The sequence below is a fragment of the Nipponia nippon genome, unplaced genomic scaffold, assembly GCF_047370975.1.
Source record: "Nipponia nippon isolate SJK-2023a ecotype South Korea unplaced genomic scaffold, ASM4737097v1 scaffold_1, whole genome shotgun sequence".
Classification (NCBI taxonomy): Eukaryota; Metazoa; Chordata; class Aves; order Pelecaniformes; family Threskiornithidae; genus Nipponia; species Nipponia nippon.
This window is the reverse complement of record NW_028262290.1, coordinates 49,476,117-49,498,558: the sequence shown is the minus strand read 5'-3', so window position 1 is coordinate 49,498,558 and position 22,442 is coordinate 49,476,117. Positions and strand designations below refer to the sequence as shown.

The following is a 22,442-nucleotide window of genomic DNA, read 5'->3' as shown; positions in this document are numbered from 1 at the left end:
CAAGGACAAGCTGGACAGGGCTCTGAGCTACCTGATCTAGTTGTAGATGTTCCTGCCAACTGCAGGGTGGCTGGACTAGATGACCTTTAAAGGTCCCTTCCAACGCAAACTTTTCTATGGTAATAATAAATTTAGGGTTTTTTTAACTACAAAATTTGTTTCCACCTCTAATCCAAATATTCCGTAAAAGAAAAACATTTTGTTTAGTACGTTTATAGGTTTCTTTTAGAATGACTTCTAGGACTCAAGCGATAAATTCTTTGATACTGGATATACAAATTGATCCAAATACCACAATTCCGTAACAGCTTTAGGGTCCACCAAGGGATAATGGAGTTACATTTCTGAAACATCTGTCCTTTGCGCACATCCAAAACATTGCTGAATTTCTTTATTTACATTAATTCTCTCTTTTTATGTATATGTAATGTTCTATGTACAAGCTTGCAATGAGAAAATAACATTAATCAGTAGCTTAATACTAAAGAGTAAAATTGGATATCACGTGCAAATCAGCCATAGACCTTTACAGAAACTGAAATGAGACAAAAGGAGTCACCATTCAAATAGATATTTTACCACATCACCTTCAGTAAGGGGAACATACATTATGTATACTCTAGGATATATTATGTGTTTAACTAAGGAGCAGGGAAAAGGGAATAAGGAAACCACATCTCAAGAAGAGAAGCAAGGTTCTCTTGCTTCAGCAAAAGAAAGCTCTGATTTTCAGGGGACAAGTATCTGGGAATACATTAAGAACTTGGTACGTGAATAGACAACAGGCATCATAAAACAGGCACTGTGCTAATGTAGTTAAAGCAAACAGAGGCAGCTCTTCCAATCCAGGATAGTAAGCTCAATACTGACACAGGACAATTTAGGATGCTGTGTGGTACAGAAAGAGGACAAACAGAAAAGTTGGTTGAAAAAAGAAGAGGAAAAGGGTTAAAAAGGCAAGAGACTGAGAACTGGAAAATAATATAAAATAACAAAATAAATCAACAAGGCACGGCATCACCAAGTAATGGCATTAAAACTTACTCTGCTTCACATGGAAGAGGGCAAAACTACACCAACTAAATGTTAAGCAGGACTGGGGAAAAAAAAAAAAAAAAAAATATATATATTCCCAACATAAGCTTCTGAAAAAAAAAAATTCTCACTCCCACTAAGGCTTACAAGAATAACTAGAAGGATGGTGGTTTGTGTGTGGGGTTTTTTTGTTTGTTTGTTTTGGGGGGGGGGGTGGGCAGGGGGAAGGGTACAGGAAGAGAATTTCAGGAAAAAAAAATAAATACATTTGGGAAGAATTGAAACATTTTTTCCCAGCTTGCCAGCAGCTCATAGAGAGACCCCATCCATCTGAGATTCTTTGGCTGTCTGCCTGGAAGGAACTTGTCAACTTGTCTCTTTGCTTAAGGCAAGGAGACTTCAAGCAAAGTGGTTACTGTTTTCATTTTTTTTCATGGGGAAAAAAAAAAAAGTCCAAAATTTTTTTTGCGGGGAAAGACTAATTTCCCACTTGGAAAATATGATTCTGCTAAAAATACTTTCCCTAGCTCTACTGTTAATGTGCACTGGGATATCAAACCCACCAGTGCATGCTACTATAGTAAGAATACAATTGTACGTAAGTTGTTTATAGAAAGGAATGAGACATAAGCCTTAAAAGATACTCTGCTGACTTCAGTTTTAAGCATGACGACTTTTAAAAAAGAAATTTTATTCTTAGCTGACAATGGGCATTTTTATACATAGAATGATAAAACACCACTAGCAGCAAAAAAAGCCGAGTGGCTTCACCTGGGACAGACAGCACCCATGTAACCTCCTACATCATGAAAAAACATTAGTTACTTTTAAATGCCAAGCAATTCCCAAGTACCGCATTCCCAGCAACGCGTTTCTGGGTTGTTTCAGACCAACTGTTATTTTCAATAGTAAACTACAAAATAAGTCAGTGGGAATGCCAAAATCAAGTTTTGTCACTCAGTTTGAAAACATCAAAACAAATCTTATTTTCTAAGCATTTCACTGCTAGAAGAGAAAAGGCAGCAGGGACACCACGGCTCTGTTTAAGTATACGAAATCTTTCAGCAAAAGCCTAAGGAGTAGGAGTGTGAGTTTTACCCCGCATAAACTGGATAACCCCGTTCATTTTACGGTTTCACGAGCACTCGGTACCAGGCTCAAAGAGGAGGGAAGGCGTAAGCATGCCTCTCTTGGCAATGCTGTCAGCTCGCTCCAGCTTAAATGGCTCATGAAACTGCACTGTTACCCATCCATAATTACCGCTTATCTCAGTGATCAACACCAAAACATTTTTTTGCTTTACCATTGTGCAACTCTAAGAGCTTAGAAGTATTTTATAGCTACACAATGCTCAAAAGGATACATTCAAGAATCTTGTCTAGACAACGAATTTGCTTAGCAGAGAACAAAAAATAATGTGTTTAGTAACAGGACAGACAATGTTAAAATAAAGTCTTTGAAAGGTAAGAAAGCACTAAAATAAACTAGCGGAGTAAGAATCTCTAAGATATGATTCTGCAAATAACCACTCAAGTAACCTTCCTAGGTGAATGATTTTAGTAGAAATGCATTATTTGTATCTTAAAATTTGCAGGATATAGAACAAAGATTAGATAAACAGGCTGGGCGTACATATGAAACTGCCACAAGTACTTTTTCTTGGATGAACTACAAAACTGCGATAAAACCAGCACAAGCAAGGGCATTTAATATATTAAACGTAACTCCCTCTAACTTAACCTCTTCTTCTCCAAATACTACATCTTGTGTATGGTCCTCCAGACAATAATCATATTTTATTTACAGAAACAATTCAGAAGTACTGTGCCTGTAAAATTGGGTTAGATATCTACTTCTAGTAGGTGATGGCTGGTGAGTTGTTACTTGCATACATTTTCTTTTTTTTTTTTTTAAATGTTGGAACATTTAGTCCTAAAAAACGTAAAGGTATATTAAATTCTGAAAGATCTGGAGGCCCAAATAACTCCACGGTTTTATCACTAAGACACTTTCTAGAGATGCATGAAGTTTCTTTTAATTTTGTTTCAGATATTATTATTTTCATTTTCCTTCCTTTATAGAAACTAAGGTACTAGGTCTGAGCTCACCCAGTTCCTTAGTAAAAACCACCATAATTTCCCTGAAGTGACTGATACCAAGTGGAACAACATGTAAAACATTATAAATAAATTCAAAATTAGACCTATAGTATTTAGCTTACATGCGTCTAGTGACCTGAACGCATTGCATCTTTAAGTCAGACTTCCCAGACTTTGTGCAAGACCAAGTGTAAGGCATCAGGTTTAAGAGTCCCCAAGGCTATAACCAGTGAAGTCTGTACCAGGGAACACGGGAGCACAGGACACTGGTGACACTATGCCAGAAGGAAGCAACAGGACATAGCCCATACTGCAGGCTCTGTATTGCAGGCTACCTCCTACACACCTCAGTCAAGACCTACTAAAGGAGTAGTTTCCAGCTTCTTTTGCTGCGCCTTCCCAACTAACTGCATCTCTTCCCTACAAGAGAGTCTCTGTTTTCTCATCCTGAAACCAAGGGCAGCTATCTTTCTCTTTCCTTACCTCTACCCACATTAATAAAGGTGAGTTTTGTTCCCTTTTCCAATTTATGTTATTCTGAATGTATTGCTCCACCGATTTTTTGCATATTGTGACAACTGAACATGTAGTGGCCTCTCATTCCCTCATGCACAGAAGAAGAAATTAGTAGAGGCTGACATATCATCCTAGCCATGCGAATGAAAAGACAAAGCCATCAGCAATTATAAAGACTTCTTTTTTTTTTTTTTTTTACGTGATAGGAATGAGTCTGACCCTCTCTCAAAAATAAGCACCACCTGAATACAGAACTAGAAAAAGAAACCTCTCCAGAAAATAGAGTACCCTGTAGTGCATGGTGGAACCCTGCCCCATACTCTCAGGTAAGTATTTCTTATAATAACACTTTAAAGAACAGATATCCTATGTTATTGTAACAACAGAAAGGCACAGAACAACAAGCCATAAAACTCTAATTTTATTTAACTTTTGGTGAGTAAGATGGAAACTGAAGACCTTAAGAGAGGCTTGATTCCCACTGTGCAAGACAAAAGGAAATGAACAAGACAGATAATAAATATATGGTCATTTTCTTGGTCAGTATTTTAAGAAGTGACTTGCCAAGAAAGCATCAAGTCATGTTCAAATTATTCTGCAGCTGGTTGAGAGGACCATAAAGCCTCTGTGCTTGTGGTATCAATGCACAAAGAAAATTAAAGCTTTCACCTCTAAACCATATAGAAAACCTACAGTTACACGCCTTACTTCTGAATTCATACTAATATAAGCATGCAGTTAGGCAGGCGAGGCAGCCGAGATCAGAATCAGGCCCATGGTTATCCCCAAGAAGCAAATGTCATGCAACTATACTTAACTTGCAGCGTCATCTGAATCTAGTTTAATAACCAGAAAACAGGCTTTTGACAACAATAGTATCTCAAAATGACAGTGTAATTAAATTTAAGTCAAAGCTATGCAATGACGGACCATATGTTTATGTGTAACCAGCAAATTATATGCTTTTAAGCATGTCAGAATTTCAAAAGAATTAACCATTGCAGTAATTCAATTGAGGAAATAGTGGTAGGAAACAAACTCCCCCAGGTCATTTTTCAACCAGCTGATATGATGTGATACATACTGTATGCCTTGTACAGTTTTTCCAATTCCTACTTCCCTAAAATGCTATGCGTTTTAATACCATTCAAGGACAAAACAACAGTCATCCTTCACTCACTTCTGAGAAGCAAGGGAAGGGACTGTGTGAACACGATGAGTAATGAGAAAGGAAGTCAGTCTGTCATCCTACATTACTAGTTCAAACTCAATTAAGGCTGGTCAGTCATTATCATCAGATTTGCATGAGCAATGCCAACACAGAATTAGTGGGGAGTCCACTGTAGTTCCTAGCTGGTGGGAAAAAAAAGGAGGAGAAATTACAGAAAGGGTCTTGATTCCTTGAAGAGTGAAAAGAACTTTCACAGGACAGGGTAGATCTCAAAACTTGTGTGATCTCCATTTTAAGATGAACTGACGGCACGATAATTAACCAGTAACAAAACATTTGTTGGTTTCAAGGCAGAACCTTTGGAAATCACTTGCCCGCTGTGCCCTCTGTCTGTTTCTGCCCCGGTCTCCGGGTTTGTGCATCACCTACCAAAGGAGTTCTCAGTACCGACGGCTATTGCAGGAGTCTACAGTAGAGTCATCTATTAACTCCCATTTGGTGGGAAAGCGAGGAAAATTCTCTTTCCTCTTTATTATTTTCTCAATTGGCAGAGCATTTACTTTAATATGTGAATTTCTAAGCTATTCTTTTATTAAAGTCTGTGGTGGTAGAATATACTTCCTTGAAACTGAGAGGGAAAAAGCTTTAATAACTCAAGTTTAAATACACTAAAGCTAATCAATTCATCCTGCATTCAAGTTTCCATTATACTTCTAAAAAAGCACAAAACAGGTCTGTAAAAATATAATTAAGGAGAGAGACTGCTACATACACCATGTAAAATCAAGACTACAGCTTTCACTTCATTTGTTTTGCAAACTCATTAGAATTTTTTTCATTTAAATGTCTTGATCTGTGTAACCATATTTTTAGGTGAAAGAAACAACAAATTAAATTAAATTAGTCCTTATTTAAGATGTATTTGAAACCATCTAAAACTGATGTTCATAGTCAGTTCCACAATTTCCAAATTATATGGGGAAAAAAAAAGTTAGCAGTTTAGAAAACAGCCAAATCAATGCACATTTTTAAAAATGTTCTAATTTTACAAACCTATATACTGAACCTTAACTGGCTGGGAAATCTAGGGAAGATTCAGAGCATGTGCCTCTGTCCTACAGATGACTACTCTATCCCTGAAAAATAGAGACACAAAAAGAGCAGAGAACTGAATTCCCAACCTGGACGACCCGTGGGCAGATGTACTGACTACAGTACATCCCCGGTGGAGGCAAGGGCTTGCACTTGCCGAGCACACCGTGAGCTCAGGAGCAGGTCTTCCCTGGCCTGGGCACCGTGCCATTCAGATGCAGGTAGGTGCCAGGGCGAGAGAGCAGCACGCTGTCCAAGAGACCGTGCCGACACTGTCCTGCTTCTCCTGGCACGGCTCCTCGCAGAGCCCACAGTGCTGTGGTCCCCGACCGAGGGCTCACGGGTAACCACTCTCTTGTGTTTCTGCCCATCCCACGTCTTGCTTTCCATAGGCATCTCTACTCAGGTTGCCAGGAAAAAGCAGTAAGGGAACTATCTCTGCATTAATGTGAGCGCTAGGACGGGGTGTAAGTGCAGTACTTCTATGGGAGATGTAAAGCAGAATGGAAATTTTCTTTACCTCCTCGTCACTTGTACATGGGCTCTAAGTATACACTAATAGCATACGTATCGTCAGTGGTAATAAGAAACATCAGCGTGAATGCTGTGCTGAGAAACAGAATTACTGGACGAACACGGGAAGGTTCGCAACACTCAGTATTTTCAAATTACAGTCAACAGAGGTGGGTGTGCTACCACTAATGCCAACAGATTTTACAAGTCCTATGAGAGTAATCAAAAAATAATCACAGAGCAGCTGACGTTCTTTCCTGCAAGAGCCTGTGCCCTATTTAAGGATGAAAACGCTCCAGAGTGATTTATGGTTATGACTGGGGGGGGGGGTGAGGGGGGGGCAGCGGGAAATCAAAACATCTTTTCTAACCATACCGTTAAGAAGAGGCTGTCCTCCATGTACACTCCTTGACACCACTGCACTGTGAACATCTTCAGGAAATCCAGTCTTGCATGACATGTCTTCACACGTTGCTTTTATCGGTGCCTGAAATGCAAGACAAAATTTATGTAATACTCGCAATTCTCATTCACTGGAGAAACATTCCAGTTGGCACATACTCCATTTTGCTGCTGTCTTGTACAAGCAGCATCTTTGTTTCTGAACCACTGCAATTAGGACCGCGGGGGCAAAGGGTTAATCTTTCTGATAACTGGAATGGAAGGAACAAATCCCACTTGTCTGGTAAGATCTAAATAATACACAATCTTGATTCTTCTGACAACTGAACATTTCCACTAAGCCAGCCATCGAGATTGAAGGGGAATCATAAGGGGAACAAAAACATTCCTTCCTCTGGAAATAAATGTTGCACAAAACCCGTTGGCAACTTTTTCATAGCCAGATTACTTGAGAGGAATGACTTCAACCACTGATTTAAAATGCTTTATTTAGAGTATTTCCATGTGAGGTTGCACCAGTACAAGTAAACTAAGATAAAATGCTACATTTGCAGTAACTTAGCAGAACTTATATTTGTGTTAGCATTCAAACAGATACCATATAAAGGCAAATGTTTCCAATGCAATCTCCTTCTATTTCAAAGGGACATTAAGTTGAAAGGAGAGCAGCTCATTATTAAATTTGCACAACAAGAGAAGAGCCGAGTCACTGAAACTGTTTGTTCTCTCACTTAGTAAGAAAGTTTCCCCTCAAATCACACTCTTGAAAGAGTTTCATAAATGCCTTTTTATTAAGAAATATAATACAGCATTTGGAAACTTGTTTGTTCTGTAGTGTTCCATGTTTAGAAGATACTTCTGATGGCTAAGCTGGTTTCCAGGACAGTTTGTTGCCTAGTTGAAAAAAAAAAAAAATCCAATTTTCTGTGACAAAGGGCTAAGATTTCTTTTCAGTGGATTGTTTTTGTCTCATTTTAGTGCTGCACAAAACAATAGCCCAGCTTACATGTGGCTAAGTGACCATACATGGCAAAACCCCTTTCACGCAGCACAAGGCAGAGAGGCAAGCTCCCACACCAGCTCGGGCTGAGACGCAGCCTAGAAATCGTGAGAGCCCTCGCACAATCTCAAACACGCCCACGTGCCAACTAAAGGCCTATCCATGTGCTTGCCCAGATGTAGTATATGGTCTTTGACAGCACGAGCAACTGTGCTGCTATATCATACCTAAATCTGATCAAGACTTAAATTAGACTTTCCTTTTTACTTTCCCAGATGGGCTTCCATCAAGTAGACCCACTCAAGGCCATGTGAGCACGTCTGTGTACACTTGGCAAAGAAAACCCCACAGGAAAAAGAAAAAAAGGGGCAGAGAAAGAGGAAGTGATGGTGTTATAACTGTTTACCATAGTAACCTCAGGGAAAGAGAGCATTAGAGCGGAGGTGGGACAGGAGCATCTCAAACCACAAGGGCTTCCTCAGGGAAGAGAGACTGGGCAGCAGCGTAATCTCTTCACTGACGGTCATGGCCAAGCTCAGCATGCCAACCGCTATTAGAATAACTTTATCACTAATACAAGGAGGGATTCATAACACATTGTGTTACACTTACACTGACATGGTCCTAACTAAACAGCTCAACACTGACACTAGCAAGAAAAAAAAAAATTAAAATAAAAATTTACTATCTAACTCCAAGTTAATGAACTATCTAGTTAAGTGCCCAGTAAGAGAACTTGTAATTATCAAGCGTCCAGTTAAGTTAAACGGTGGCATGGGTTTAATTGTGACTTCAGTACTACACAGGTATCTCATCCACAATTACTTTTGTACTTTAAAATGTTTACATGGGGACCCTAAAGAGAAAGCAAACACAAAGCAACAGTTTAAGCTGCCAGGGGACTATGTTACCTGCAAAGCTGGAACTTGGATCTGTAGCTAAGCTCCAACAGTCCATTTACACATTGAGTTTTTAAGGTAAAAAGATGGTAACTCAAAAATAATTACAATTCCAACAGCCAGTTTCCTCGGCTTTAGAACTCAAATCACCAGTTTGATAAGGTTTCCATAATTTGAAAGAAAAAATAGTAAGACTTGTTTAAACTACTGTACAAAAGGTGACCTCAAAGCAAATGTGATTGAGGAGAAAAAAAAAAAAAAAAATAGCCTTTCATGGTATCCTTGAAACAAAAAGGTCCTGGGTGGGCAGCTGAGGAGATAGCAGGATTTTTAGCAAGGCCGCACTGATGCGCCTGGGAATCTTTCAGCCTTTCCAGCAATCTATACGTACTAAACAGCTCTTATAAACTGAAACAATGCCCACTGAAACAAAGGCTGGGGGACATGAATAGAGAGCCTTCTTTATTCTTTCATTTGCAGCCATCAATTTCATCCGGAAACAAAAGACTGTACTCTGCTCTCCAAAAACAGCCCTTTGTAAAGATTGTTTAGGAATAAAAACACAAGGGAAGGAAGAATTCAAATTTTCAGCAATTCTTAATCGCCCTATGTTAAGCATTTTGAATTAAGTAGAAGTTGTAGCTTCAGACACACTGGGTCATATCAAGTTCAGCCTGAGAGTACTGCAAGACTTAAACCATTTTAACTCTAAGCAAAGGAGGATGCTGAAATATTTTTATCCCCTGATCTGGGGCAAAAGGGGAGAGCTAGTGAAGATTATGGGGCATATTATTGTAATTTACAGGATTTTGTGTGATTAGTACAATTCCCAAGACTATTTCAAACATAAGATAATATTACTTGTACATTCATCTACAGAAGGACACTACTTAAAAAAACTATCTGTTAAGATGGAAAGCAATTACCTTAGCTTGTACCCATATAAAACCTACTTAATGGAGTTACAAAGCTTTGAACGAGCTCAGCACTTGGAAAATTCTCCTCTCAAGTACTAACAGACTTTGCTAAAGCAAAATAGGGTTACTACTGAAATATTATTCTGCTTTCCTGATCCCTTATGGTTTATTTAGTCATTTTTAACTGCAAAATGAGTAACAAGCATTACTATCTCCAGATGCTAAAGAGCTAACACCTAGTCAAATGTAGTGTCAGATCACGCATATAAACTCAGTAGTGTAGATCTCAGATTAAATGCAATAGGCAAACTGCAATTATGAAGCAACATGATGTAAATTAGAAGTCCTCTGTCAAAGTTATTATTCAATCAATTAAAAGAATTGGCCATTTCGATATACTTATGGCATTTAAGCCTGCAGTTTTCATACCCTGCTCCTCAGTTACTTTAGTTTCGTATCTAGATATCTGAGTATCTTAGAAACCTGTGGTTTAATTTCAAGGTTGTATTCCAGCTCAATTTAAAAAACAAACAAACAAACAACCTGTTGACAATTTCAACTTCATAATTCTAAAGGATTCTGTTTACATCTTTTTCTAAACACCACCAGTAAGTGTCTTCCAACAATACAGGCTTCATACTTGTGAAAAGATTCTAAATTAAAACAACAATAAAGCCAGACACGATTGCTTCACTGGTGTTGACAGTTCTGGACTAATACCTCTTTCCAATTTCCATACTTTCTAAAAACTAGTCACATTTAGAATGCAATTCTGTAAAGAAACATCTGTTTAAAAATACAAGCTCACCACACAACTGCTGAAGCAATTTCATATCACAACACGCATCCTAAATTTGCAGAATTGAGCTCTTAAACACAGCTTTCAAACAGGGCTGATCTTGTTCTCTCTGCATATGCCATACACCCCTGGAGTTCACGAGGAGCTATTAATCTGAAATATCAAAGTCTCTGTTTTTCCACTGTTTGCATCTGCATGTACTACAACATTAGATTTCTTAATATTGATTGTACCAAAATGCAAGGGAAGTTGTTTTTGAAAGACTGCTTTCTTTTATGCTCAATGTAACTTACGCCTATAGAAAAATAAGCCTAGGTAGTAAAGTGAGAAATGGAGGGGTATGCATTAGAGAAAATATCATACTATACAGTTGTAATTGGACATAGTACAGCTGCTAGTTGCCAAATCCAGCCAATTCACAGGGCATTATCGTGCGACGCTCAAAACAACGTCTGACATAATTATATGTCTGACAGAGCAGGAATGGGGTATTTGAGCTCTCTCTCCTTAATAACCAACGTTAATTTGCAACTGTGACAGTAATATTCAACCTAAGCACAGATCACAGAAACATTTGTGACTGTGTTTAAAGACTGGGTGTTTCCTCATTAATTTAAAGGCCAAGATGGTACCCAATACTCATTCACAGCTGTGGTAACTCTAGGGATCGTTCCATCCATTTTTAGTTTTGCGTACATACATCACCTCACACAGCGGGATATGCTGTACAAGGTGGGACTTATTTTATGATGAGCTTCAACTTACTACCATAAGGCATATGAAAGATACTCTGCAGGATGATAGACACATCTCTGAAATGCTTTAGATGCTAAACTTGAAAGCATTCAGCAACTCCTCCTTAATCTCTGACTCGCTGCAAAAAAGAGCTTCAACAGTTTATACCCTCACGGTACTCAGTACTCCAGTGAACGTAGTCAAGTACAATTTGTTTTCAACCATAGATTGCAACTGAAGAAAAAGAAAAGTGCCTTTCATTCAAATTGTTCTGGAAGCCAAAAGCTTCCAAAGTGGGTGCCAGGCTACATCCTCCCAGAGGTCATTCAGTTACACCAGAAAGGGCTTTCGTTATGCCATCTTCACTTCTAATTAGTGCTCCACTTCATGAACCAGGAGATTTTAGATCAGAAAATCCAGCTTCTTAAACCAACACTTAAGGCTCTCAAACACTTTCCCAAAATAACAAGATCTGCAACTTTTACGCTACCGTCTGGTTTAAAAAGAGTTGCCTTAAGCCACCACTGGTTCCCACAGGTTACCGTAGCTTTACAAATTAGAGAGTCTCACAAACCATGTTCATAGCCTCTTCTGTTAACCCCAACTGAGAGACAACGTTCATTTGCTTATTAAACACATAGATGTTTATTTGGTGCATCTCACATAGCACAAAGCCATAACCTGATTTGGACTTTCCCCTTCTCCCAACTAGGAGAACATGGAGTGCTGCACCTTCCAAGACACGGCTTCTCCAGACAAGCCACAGCTCCTATCAGAGAAGAACATCTTAAAATTTCAACTGCAATAACAAAACCAAATGGAATTTCTGTAAGTCATGTTTTTTAATAATAAAAAAAAACAACCAAACAAACCAAAAACAACCAAAAAACCAGCCCTGTGTTTGACTATATACCCTCATTTCTTTAAGAAAGGAAACCTCCTCTCTCTGATTTGATAATAGCCATTGCGCTGCTCATGTTGAACATCTCCGCTCACGAAAATTGCTGCCAACGCTTACAGGAGGATGCTGCATTTTCCCGACCCTCGGGGGAGGCCTTGCAAGGCCTATCTGGAAGAACTCTTTTGGGGGATCACAAAATTTTAACTATGTCTTCAGCTGCTGGGTGATAATTATATGCTAATTATAAGGAATGGAGGAGTTCCTAGAGGAGTCTGTTGGTAAAAATATGTTTTTTAAATATGTCAAGGAGCGCCTAGAGGAGAGGATAAACGCGCTTTTTGGAAACTTATTTAATTAAATACATGAATACTGACTAAAACCAAATAGTTTAAGTTAAACGTTGAAACAATTTGGCAGCAATATACCTTCCATCTTGGAAGCTGCTGATCCCATATCTGTTTTCATAAGCTATTTAAAAATAGAAAGCCTAATTTCCCCTCTTTACTCAGACGGTGCTCCCATGATCTTCCAGTGAGAACTGCAGGATCAAATCAAACGATGAATCAGGCAGATTTGGTTATATACCTCTCAAGGTGAACAGCAGCACGGCCCGACACCCAGGTGAAAAAGGTCCCTCGCAGATCACTCGTAAACTACAAACGCACTTTGGCAAAATATAAATCCTCCCTAAACTCATCCTGCAATAATATACACCACCTCCACCTTTTGTCCTCTCAAGACTCACCTCTACATACGCCAGTATTAACTTGGCCAACCAGTGAGTCTCGGTTCAGTGGCAGGTGAGGAGAAGTGCTATCATAATTACCATTGCTATTGCAACAGACGTCAAATATTCCTTCTGCTTTCATCACTCTGCACCCCTGATACGCCTCATTGCATCTTACGCACAACTAGTGCCGCTGGGTTAGTGGAAGTACACAGGCTATTCAGTAAGGACGCTACTGGTTCCTCCTGTGCTTCATAACAAAAAGTGATTTAAAATAAAAGCGCCAGGGAACATCAGAGGTTGCAGAGCCTTTGGGGACCAGGCTTGTGTTTTGTATGTGTACATTGTTGAAATAAATTAAATTCTCATCCTAATGGGAACACTGCTGAACTACCAAAACTAGTGCAAGTTTTCTAAACTTTTTTTTTTTTTTTGTTAACCTAAAAAAGCATTTACAAAAACAGTGAGAGACAGAAAGAGAGTTTAACTGGTAAATGATCTGCTTACTCAGGCAAGAAATGCCATTCAACAACTCCTGTTCCTTACCACATGACAAAAAGTCCCTTACGCAAGACTGTCTGTATTGAGTAAAAATAACTTTACTCACAACTTCCTCAAGCTATTTTTAAATATACACATGCACTTCTGTCACAACGGAATTGCATTATGTGTTACAGTGTTCAGTTATTAAGAAAACCTAATAAACGAAATTATTGACATAAAAGCATCATTGAAACTAATTAAGATGGGACATGACAGGGTTCTTCCAGGGACGTTTCTAGGAGTTTCTCCAATTTCTGGTAGCAGAAAGAAAAACAATAGATGGGAAGATTTTGAATTACACACTCTTAAGTAGATGTAGTTCAAAAATACAATCATTTTTGGGCAATATTTTAAAAACTTGTATCATAAAAACTATACTTTCACCTTTCTAGCACATTAAGCCGCATGCCTAGGTAGCAATACTACCCACAAAGAGAGAGAGCAGTAGCAGGCTTTCTAGAAAACACATAACATTTATTAAAAATACATAAATGGACAATACAAGAGAATATACACTTTGTTACATCAGCAGCATATATATTTCTGAGCTTGCTAAAATATCTGCTCAGATAATCAGAACTTGTTTAATACATAGAATTATCTCCTGTTTTGTCAACCAATGATTTAAATTCAAAAAAATCATTGTCGATTTACGTGACCTTATCTATCCTATAACAGATGTAAAAAGTAGTTTTAAAAAAGCCTTTTCACAAAATAAATATTTAAATAATATATCCAGTTTAATATCCAAAGAGATACTTCTTTTTTTTTTTTCTTCAGTTCTGCAATTATCTGAATTTTGAGGATGTGTCAGTGGTATCACTATCACCTAGACCAGACAGACAAGGATTAGAGAGCTCTTTGCTGCAATATCCTGCCACATTTAACTTTTCAGAGAGATTCTTTGAAGACAAAGCAAAACCAGAACAGAAGGATCTACATCCAAAAAGGCTAAGCCACTCACGTAACTATCCTGTTCTGGAACTTACGAAAAGCATTATAAAATACATTGTTCACTTTGAAGGGAGTTAATGATGTTGGAGTCTGATTTGTTAAAAAGAGACACCCTGAAACTCATTTTTGTGCTTATACAATCACATATTAACTATACTGCTTAAAATAGACTGATTTAAAAAAAAAAAAAATCTAAGACACAGGTGTACTATGAAAGACGGAAGATGCGCCCACAGAAGGAGATTTCGCTGCCACTTTTGCACAAAACTGCGTTAATATGCCTCACCCCAGTTCTGCCAGCGACTGCTGCTAGGGCTGATTACGAGAGGGGTGCAATCGGCAAGAAATGCCATCACCGGATTCTCAGCAGAGGCAGCTTAAGGAGAGTGTCATTTAGGGTAGTAGCTTTATCACCTGGATACATTCACTAAGACCTGGAATAAGACCAAAACTGCCTGCAGAGAGTAATAACTTACGTCCTCAGTCATCGCAATTCAAATTCAAACCAGTCACCTAGGCACGAAAGGCTCCAAAACTGCATTATCCTTTACTTGTTTCTGATTTAGAAATGAATAATATCCACAGAGTCATCCAATCACCTTATACACGAAAAAAAAAATAGGATTTCCTTATTGAGCACTTAATTTCTACTCCCCTTTCCAGTTCATTTCTAACTAACAGTAGTTTTATTCCTGTAAATGTAACTCTCATGCTGGCTTTCCCATTGCTTCTTCAGTCCTGTAGTTCTAAAAACTGGAAGTGTTGTTTTGACCAGAAAAGCAAGCTTCGCTCCTTTTATCCTCTCTTCTGTCAGGTTTTTCACATAATACTTCCAGACTCATACTGATCTGTTAACCAGTAAAATAAAGTGCAGTTTTCATTCTCCTATGTCTCATGCAGGTTATACTGCCGAAAATCTAAAGCCCTATTTTCTGAACATAAACAGCACCGACAGATCTGCCTTAAAACATGCTTCCAGTTATGATCTTTCAAGTAATTCCATAATGACGGCTTTTCTACATCACTGCCAAACAACGAAGTGATCAATAACTCCAGAAAACAAAGGTATATAGGTCTTGTGTTGCAGAGAGAAAAAAAGTAGGTAGAAAGGTTCAACATTTCAAAACACCCTGATACAGATAACCTTCTACAAACTAAAAGTAGTAGGTATGATGACGGGGGGCGGGGAAGTCAGCACTGCATCTAGATTCTGAGGGTTCTTTGCAGTATACATGAAAGAAGAATGGGGGGAAAAAAAAAAAAAAAGCTTTTAAAATGAAAGTGTTGTACAGACACAGGTCTATAAATCTGACTTCATACCCAAGTTCCAATTTTGTTACACACTATTAAAAATCAACCCTAACCTGATTTAATGGATACCCAAACAAGGGGGAAATTGGATTCCCCAACCGTAACGTGCCACTGACACTGAGTGATACATAAAAGCAACACCGCTAGTTTCTGTCCTTAATTCATAGCTAGTGCTTTAATTTCAAACCTGCCCGGGGTAGAAAAAAAGATGGAATAAAAGCTTACTGCAGAATTTGTGCTTTAAAGATTTATTGAGATGGGAAGACTGAACAGAAGTGAAAGCGCATACAATAAACAGCACATAAGGACTTGCAAAAAAGAAAAAAAAAAAAACCTGCATGTACAGATCTGCCAAGATACTAGGATATAGAGGAGAGAAAAAAAAAGGCGAAAACCAAACCCAATCAAAAAAAACCCCCAAACAACCGGTACAAAAAAAAACAACATCAAAAACCAACGCAACGCAACACAACAACAGTCTGTAAGTGGCACATCACAAGTTTCGGAGCAGGGTGGCTGCTTTCACATGGAAGGCGCTCCTGCCCAGCCGGACACTCCTCTGTCACGCCAGCCAGCCAGCCAGCCCCGTGTCCCCTTAAGACTCAAGGGAAAAAAATAAATCCCAGCTGCCGTGGAGCAGCGTTTCAGCACTTCGCTCGCCCGGTGCAAGTCATCAGCCCCCGAGAGCGGCTTAGAAACTGCGGGGAAGGACTCAACCGCCCGGGGACGCCGGGAGGGGACGGGGGTGTCGGAGCGAGGGGAAGGGGAGCCGGGAGGAGGAGCGGGCTCCTCCTGCCCCCGTTGCGGCGGAGGCTGCGGGCGGGCGGGGGCAGCGGGTGCGCTGCACCATGGACAGTGGCTGCCGCCGCCACCTCCCCCTGCCCTGCGCCAGCCGCTGCAGGCGCGGCGGGAGGGCGCCGCGGCCGCCCCGGCACCCCGGCCCCGCCGCCGGCCTCGCCTCGACCCGCTAGAAATGCCCCAACCGTAAATACCATTAAGAGGCGATGATCTGCGCCATCTGTCCCTCCGACTTACCGCCCTCTCCACCCCCGGCGCCGCGCCGGGTACGAGCTCAGCGAGCACAAAGCGAGGGGGGAACCCACCCCCACCCGCCCCCACCTCCGCTCGGGGTCCCCCCGGCTCCGCGCTCGCTCCGGACACCCCCCGCCGGCGGAGGGGAGCCCAGCCCAACCACCGCCCCGCAGGCACTGCCCTCGCTGCCCCAACCGGGATCCATTTTGTCGTCCCCGTTCTCCCCCCCAGCGTCCCCTCAGTCCCATCTCGCCCCAGAAGCCGCCTCCAGGGGCGCCGGCCCGCAGACGCCTACTTTCTGCACGGAGAAACCCCCCCACGGGGCACCCCGGCCGGCGGTGCCCGGCGCTGCCCCCCGTCCCGACACTGCCTGCCCGGGACCCCGCCACTCGGGGCAAGCGAGGAGCCCGCCGGGGGGAGGCAGCAGCAGGACTTTGATAATAATAAATTAAACACTCCGGAGCCCGAGCCCGTCCCAGCGGACATTCCCGTTAACGGCAGGGGGTGGGGAAGTCCGTCGGCCAGGCGGAGGCTGATTAAATTCTTCCCGGGAAGGGATTAGCGGGCACGGGAGCCGGGGGCAGCCGAGGCGAGGCGCGGCCCGCAGGGGCCCCCAGCCGCCCAAGGAGGGGCGCGGGGGCTGCCCTCCGCCCGGCACCCCCGCCCTCCTTCCCCCACGCGGGGCGGAGGGACCGATGTCCGCTCCGGTACTTTGTCCCCCGCGCTCACGGCGGGGCCGAGGTCCCGTCCTCCTGCTGGCCGAGCGCATACCGCACACCCCCCGGCCGCCGGCACCTGCTCTCCCAGGAGCGAGGGGGGAGAACGCGCGTCCCCTCAGCGGCGGCGCCGCCGCAACCCCTCGCGTCCCGGGGACCCCCTCGCCCTCTCTGCCGGCCCCGGGCACAAGCTCCCCTCTCCCCGGAGCGCGGCGCCCGGCGGCGGGGCTGCCCCCGAGCAGGTGGCTCCGAGCGAGCGGCCACAAGCCACCCCGGGGCACCCCGGCCGCGGGGGCAGCGGCGGCTGCCGCCTTCCCCTACGCCCTCCCCGAGACCCCCACCCCGGCGGCGGAGGCTTCCCCCCTCCCCCGCCCCCGGCTCTCCCGCCTTCCCCGGGCACCGCCGCCCGCAGGGGAACAAAGAGACGCAGCCCGGCCCCGCTCCCCGCCGGCGGTGCTTACCTGCTGCAGGGCCGCCAGCAGCATCAGCGCCAGCGGCGGCAGGATCCGCGGCGGCGCTCCCGCTACCCGGCACATGGAGGCGAGGAGGGGCGGCGGCGGGGCGGCCCCCAGCAGTCCCGGAGCGCGGCTGGAGCCCGCGGAGCAGGGCGAGGGGAGCGGCGGGGAGGGTCGGGCAGCGGCAGCTGCCGGGGGCTGCGGACGGCGTCTGCCCCCGCCTGCCGGAGCCGGCTGCCGCGGCGCTGGCTGCCGGCTGCCGCTCTAGCTCATGGGCAGCGATGCAGCGGGGGAAGAGAGAGAGACGGAGAGAGAGGGGCGGAGGATGCGTGAAACTCAGCTCTGGGTCAGGCTGATTTTCTCTCTGCCGAGCCCCCTCCGCGGTGCAGAGGGTGGGCAGGGAAGAGGAGGAGGAGGAGGAGGATGGGCGAACAAAAGGCTGAGAGATAAGAAAGAAGTAGTCGCTGCTGCTGCTGCGAGGCCGGTGCGGCGGCGGCTCCCCTCGGCTGGCTGCCTTCCCCACGCCTGGATCGTTCCCGCCTGGCTCCTCCCGCCGCTGCCCCCCAGCGAGCTCGGGCAGGCGGCTCCTCTCAGCGCCTCAGCCCGGGCGCGCCAGCACCGCCGCTGCTCCGGCCCCAGCCCTGCTGCATGCTCGCCCCGCACTTTCTCTCTCCCTCTTTCTTCTCCTCCCTCCACCCCTCCCCCTGCGCGCAAACCCCTCCGCTGAAGCACAATGATAACAATACCCCAGCAGCCCCTGCCTGCCGTGCGTGCCTGTCTGTATGCGCTCGCCCGGTGCCCGCCTGCCTCCTTGCCTGCTGCTGGCAGCTCCCCCTCCGCCTCCCGTCGCTCCCTGTCGGCCGCACGGCCAATGGGAACGGCACGGCACGGCAAGCGCCGGGGATGGCTGCTGCCTGCGAATAGCGCTGCCCCTCCTCGGTCCCCAGAGAGCCGGCGCTGGGGGCAGCGGGGCAGGCGGCAACGCCAACAGCGTAGGAGGGGGGAAATAAATCCCAACCCGCCAACTTGGTGTGCTGCAGTTGTTTGTGAGGGGCGAGGAGAGAACTTGCTGGGGAAGGAAGGACCCGTCCCCGCCGTGCTCGGTAGGGGACGGTCGATGCACCGAGAAGCTGCGGGGGCGCCGGCGCTGCCCGGCCCGGGGGCTCCGGGACGCCCCTGCCCGCCACCCGGGTGCTGGTGGAGCGGCAAGTTTCGCTCAACTATTAACTGCTTAGCGGGTTAGCTTTTTTTTCTTAGCTTCTCCCTTCAGTTTTTACCGTCCCTCCCCCCCGCCCGCTCTCACTCCGTTTTTTTTTTTTTTCCTAAACTACCTGCTGAATTTTATCAGCAAATGTTAAGCCTTTGAAAGGCTTGGCCGGGGCTGCGATCCGCGGGTGCAAAAATGTCAGCGTGCATAACGGAACGAGGGAGTGTTGCTGAGTGAACAGTTACAGAAGCAAGTATCAGTGCTGGGTCATTTGCAGAGCTGGCAAGGATTTTCTCTCGCCCACAGGTCACTGAGCAAAGTTGTTTTGTGTCCATGCATCAGAGCTCCCATCCTGGGACATAATAAGGGGAGGATTTGTAGGCATTGGCCCCTAGACAATCTCATGAAGCGTTGATTCAAAATGGTGCGTTATTTATTTTAAAGGATCTTATTTTACATTTGAACTTGCAAGAAAAACACTCCCAGTTTCTGCCTTTTTTTCCCCCTGCTTTAGAAAACAACGCAAAACGCCATGCTCATGTTTTGAAAGGAAACAGCAGCTTTGCTTTTATATTAAGGCGGGGTAAGTACATGCCTGTGCGATGCTGATTTCATGAGCTTCGAAATTGAAAATACCGGTCACTTGCGAGCTGCGATGCAGCTGTTTACCCAAGTTAGGGAGAGGGAGAAGATGCCAGAAGCTGCGGGGGAAGGTGCGCGCCGGCCGGGGCCGGGCCGAGGCCGGGCCGCCTCCGCAGGCAGGGCAGGGCCGGGCCGGGCCGGGCCGGGCCGGGCCCGGGCAGCGGGCAAGCCGGGAACCACTTGCAAGCATGAAAAGCCAAAAGAAACTCAGCTGAGGCGAGGCAACCTCAACTAGAAAAACAGCCCCCCCCCCCCGCGCCCTCTTTAAAGTTGTAGCCTATGAAATTGTACGAAGCCGACAGTTGTGAAGGACAATAAATGAGGGAAACAACGCCTGGTAATGAGTTTCTGCAGTAAAATTTAGCCCAGGACTGAGGGAGAGGAAGCAAGAAGGGCACAGCTGATGTTTGTATCCCGTTAGAAGGAAGAGTTTCCCGGGCTTGCACCTGACGGAGCATGGGTTCGGTCTCTTTAGCAATTCTAACGTCTTTGCTTGGATTTGCTTATGAAATGGTGTCTTCCCTGAGTAACAGGCTTCTATCTGTGTTTTCTGGTAGGTAGACATAATATTAACATTTACTAATGACGGTATTTGAGCATTTACTCACTCTTACAAGTGTTCTACAAAATGTAAAGCACACAATATAAACAACTCCATAACCCAACTGTCTAATTATAAAGTAATTAGCTATCATCTAAATGAGCCGGGCCCCTCATATCCCTCAACCCATCCATCCCTAAAGGCCTGAAAAAATAAAAGGCTCTGCAGCATATCTGGAAGGTTACCAGATCTGAGCTCTGGCTGGTGCTTCTTACGGGTCTGCTGCTGCCTTTAAATTTACTTAGCAGAAACAGTAACACAGGCAGAAAAATTGCTCTTGCCAACAGAGTTTTACTGAATCTTTTAGCCTTGAACAAGTTTCTATCGAGCAGTTGGCTTCCCTCATTTACACAGTCGTAACCAAAAGTTTCCTCCCGCTCATAAGAGTTTCCTGGTTCTGGGTACCGTGATAAAGAGAAACTGAGAGAGCAGGGGTGGGTTATACCTTTTGAGGTATAATCTCCACACCACATCTCTTGATGAGTGGGAGGCATATGCTTGGGAGAGCAGAGCAGAGGAGGAACTTGTGTGTTGCTTCCAGACATGGATGACTCCTCAGGGCTTATGCTATTCATCTGTAGCATAAACCCAAGAGAACACCTTTCATTTTTTATTTTTTTTTTCCCCCCAGAAATAATCTAGCAATAAGAAGGCATAGCTGGAGATTCAGAGTTAGAACTGATACTAGATTGAGATCGTCGACCCTTTTCACATATATGTGCAGCAGCCAGCAAATGGTGGCAATTTCTGGCCAAGATTCAAACAAGTGATTTAGAACTCAGAGGGTTTATTTCCTAACTCCACCACCACAGATTGCATTTATGAGTGTGTTTTAAGTAGTAGCAAAATAACGGACACACATAAGTTATGTTCAACCTAGGAGATCTCAAGGGCTTCCAGATAAACCTTGTTAAAATTCCATGATTAAGTTGAAGAGAGGATTAGGGTAATTCCCATGTTAGTCATGGAGTTGAGTCTCTCTTTCAACTTGTCCAAATTAATTTTCATTCCTAGCATTCATAAAAATTCTGTAAAAAAATGAATGTTTTCAATTTGGAACATACTAGATTGCTCATGGCTTCAAATATTTTGGAAAGAAAAAAAAGACCTTGTGGGTCTATCCTTACATTTAATCTGCCAGGTACTGCTACTACTACTCTCCTCAATTCAAATGATGCAAATTAAGCACTTTACTGACAGTTTAGGCCTTGATCTGACAAATATTTATACATGTCATCTCAGCAAATTGAGTCGCACTGCACACAGGCATACCACTGTTCATATGCCTAAGTATTTACAAGATGGAAGGATAAATGTACTGAACAAAAGTACTGAGGGCATATTAGTTTACCCAGTTTCCTTGTGTTCTTCATTACATATGAGGAGATATTTTTATTTGTTAAAAAACAACCCCACCTAATTAATGGGTCTGAGGGCATTCAATGCTTCTTACTGAGGTTTATCACAATAGTGGAAAAAACAGTGGTTGTTTCTTACTTTGATGTGAAGGCTGCACACACTATCAGCTAACTAAGATTTCTCAGGATATTCTTTTAACAGAAGAGAAAGAAGCACTGACAAAATAAAAAGTTCAACTTTTTAGGACATTGGTTTTCAACTGGGGCTCTGTGGACCCCTTGAGACCCCAGACTTATTCTGAGTAGTCTGTGACGGGCAATGGGGAAAAAGCAAATTAGTATATATCCTATATAGCAGCTTCTCACATGTAAAACTCTTAAGGGGGACAGATTTTTATGAATTGTAAGATTGTTAGTCGCTGGCAACACTTGAAAATTATTGTTTTAGTACATAATCATGCATGGCCAGGAAGATTGCAGTTTTATGTAGATAACGTCAAGTGGGAAAGAAAAACTGAGCGGCACAGATGCCAAAACAGCTTAAATATTTTAAAAATTTGGATAATTAAAACATCGTTGTTAGTGCTGCTGTGTTTCTCTTACTTTAGTAAAATAAGAATGACCCTTTCAATTATCCAGTCCGAGCGCTTTTTCTAAATATGCTTTTTCATGTTGATCACCTATGTGAACAAAAAAATCCGTAAGTTCTAATTGCCCTTTTATTTAGGGAAATAGTCTCAGAAAGAGGAAAAAAAAAAGGCAGTCCTAGCAGTAAGTAATATTTACTTGACTATATCTTATAATTTGTTACGGGACT

General features: G+C 43.5%; 1 protein-coding gene across 1 annotated transcript in view; it reads right to left on the bottom strand.

Annotated features, from left to right (window-relative positions):
• The window catches only part of CDH2 (cadherin 2), a 120,770-nt gene extending 102,139 nt beyond the window's left edge, over positions 1–18,631 (bottom strand). Inside the window, exons 1-2 of the mRNA XM_087754530.1 lie at positions 17,824–18,631; positions 6,802–6,913 (exon numbers count right to left, since the gene is read on the bottom strand). Of these exons, the coding sequence (XP_087610656.1) occupies positions 6,802–6,913; positions 17,824–17,898 (187 nt within the window). The 5' untranslated portion in view covers positions 17,899–18,631. The remainder of the gene's footprint in view (positions 1–6,801; positions 6,914–17,823) is intronic.
• Positions 18,632–22,442: the final 3,811 nt, after the last annotated feature.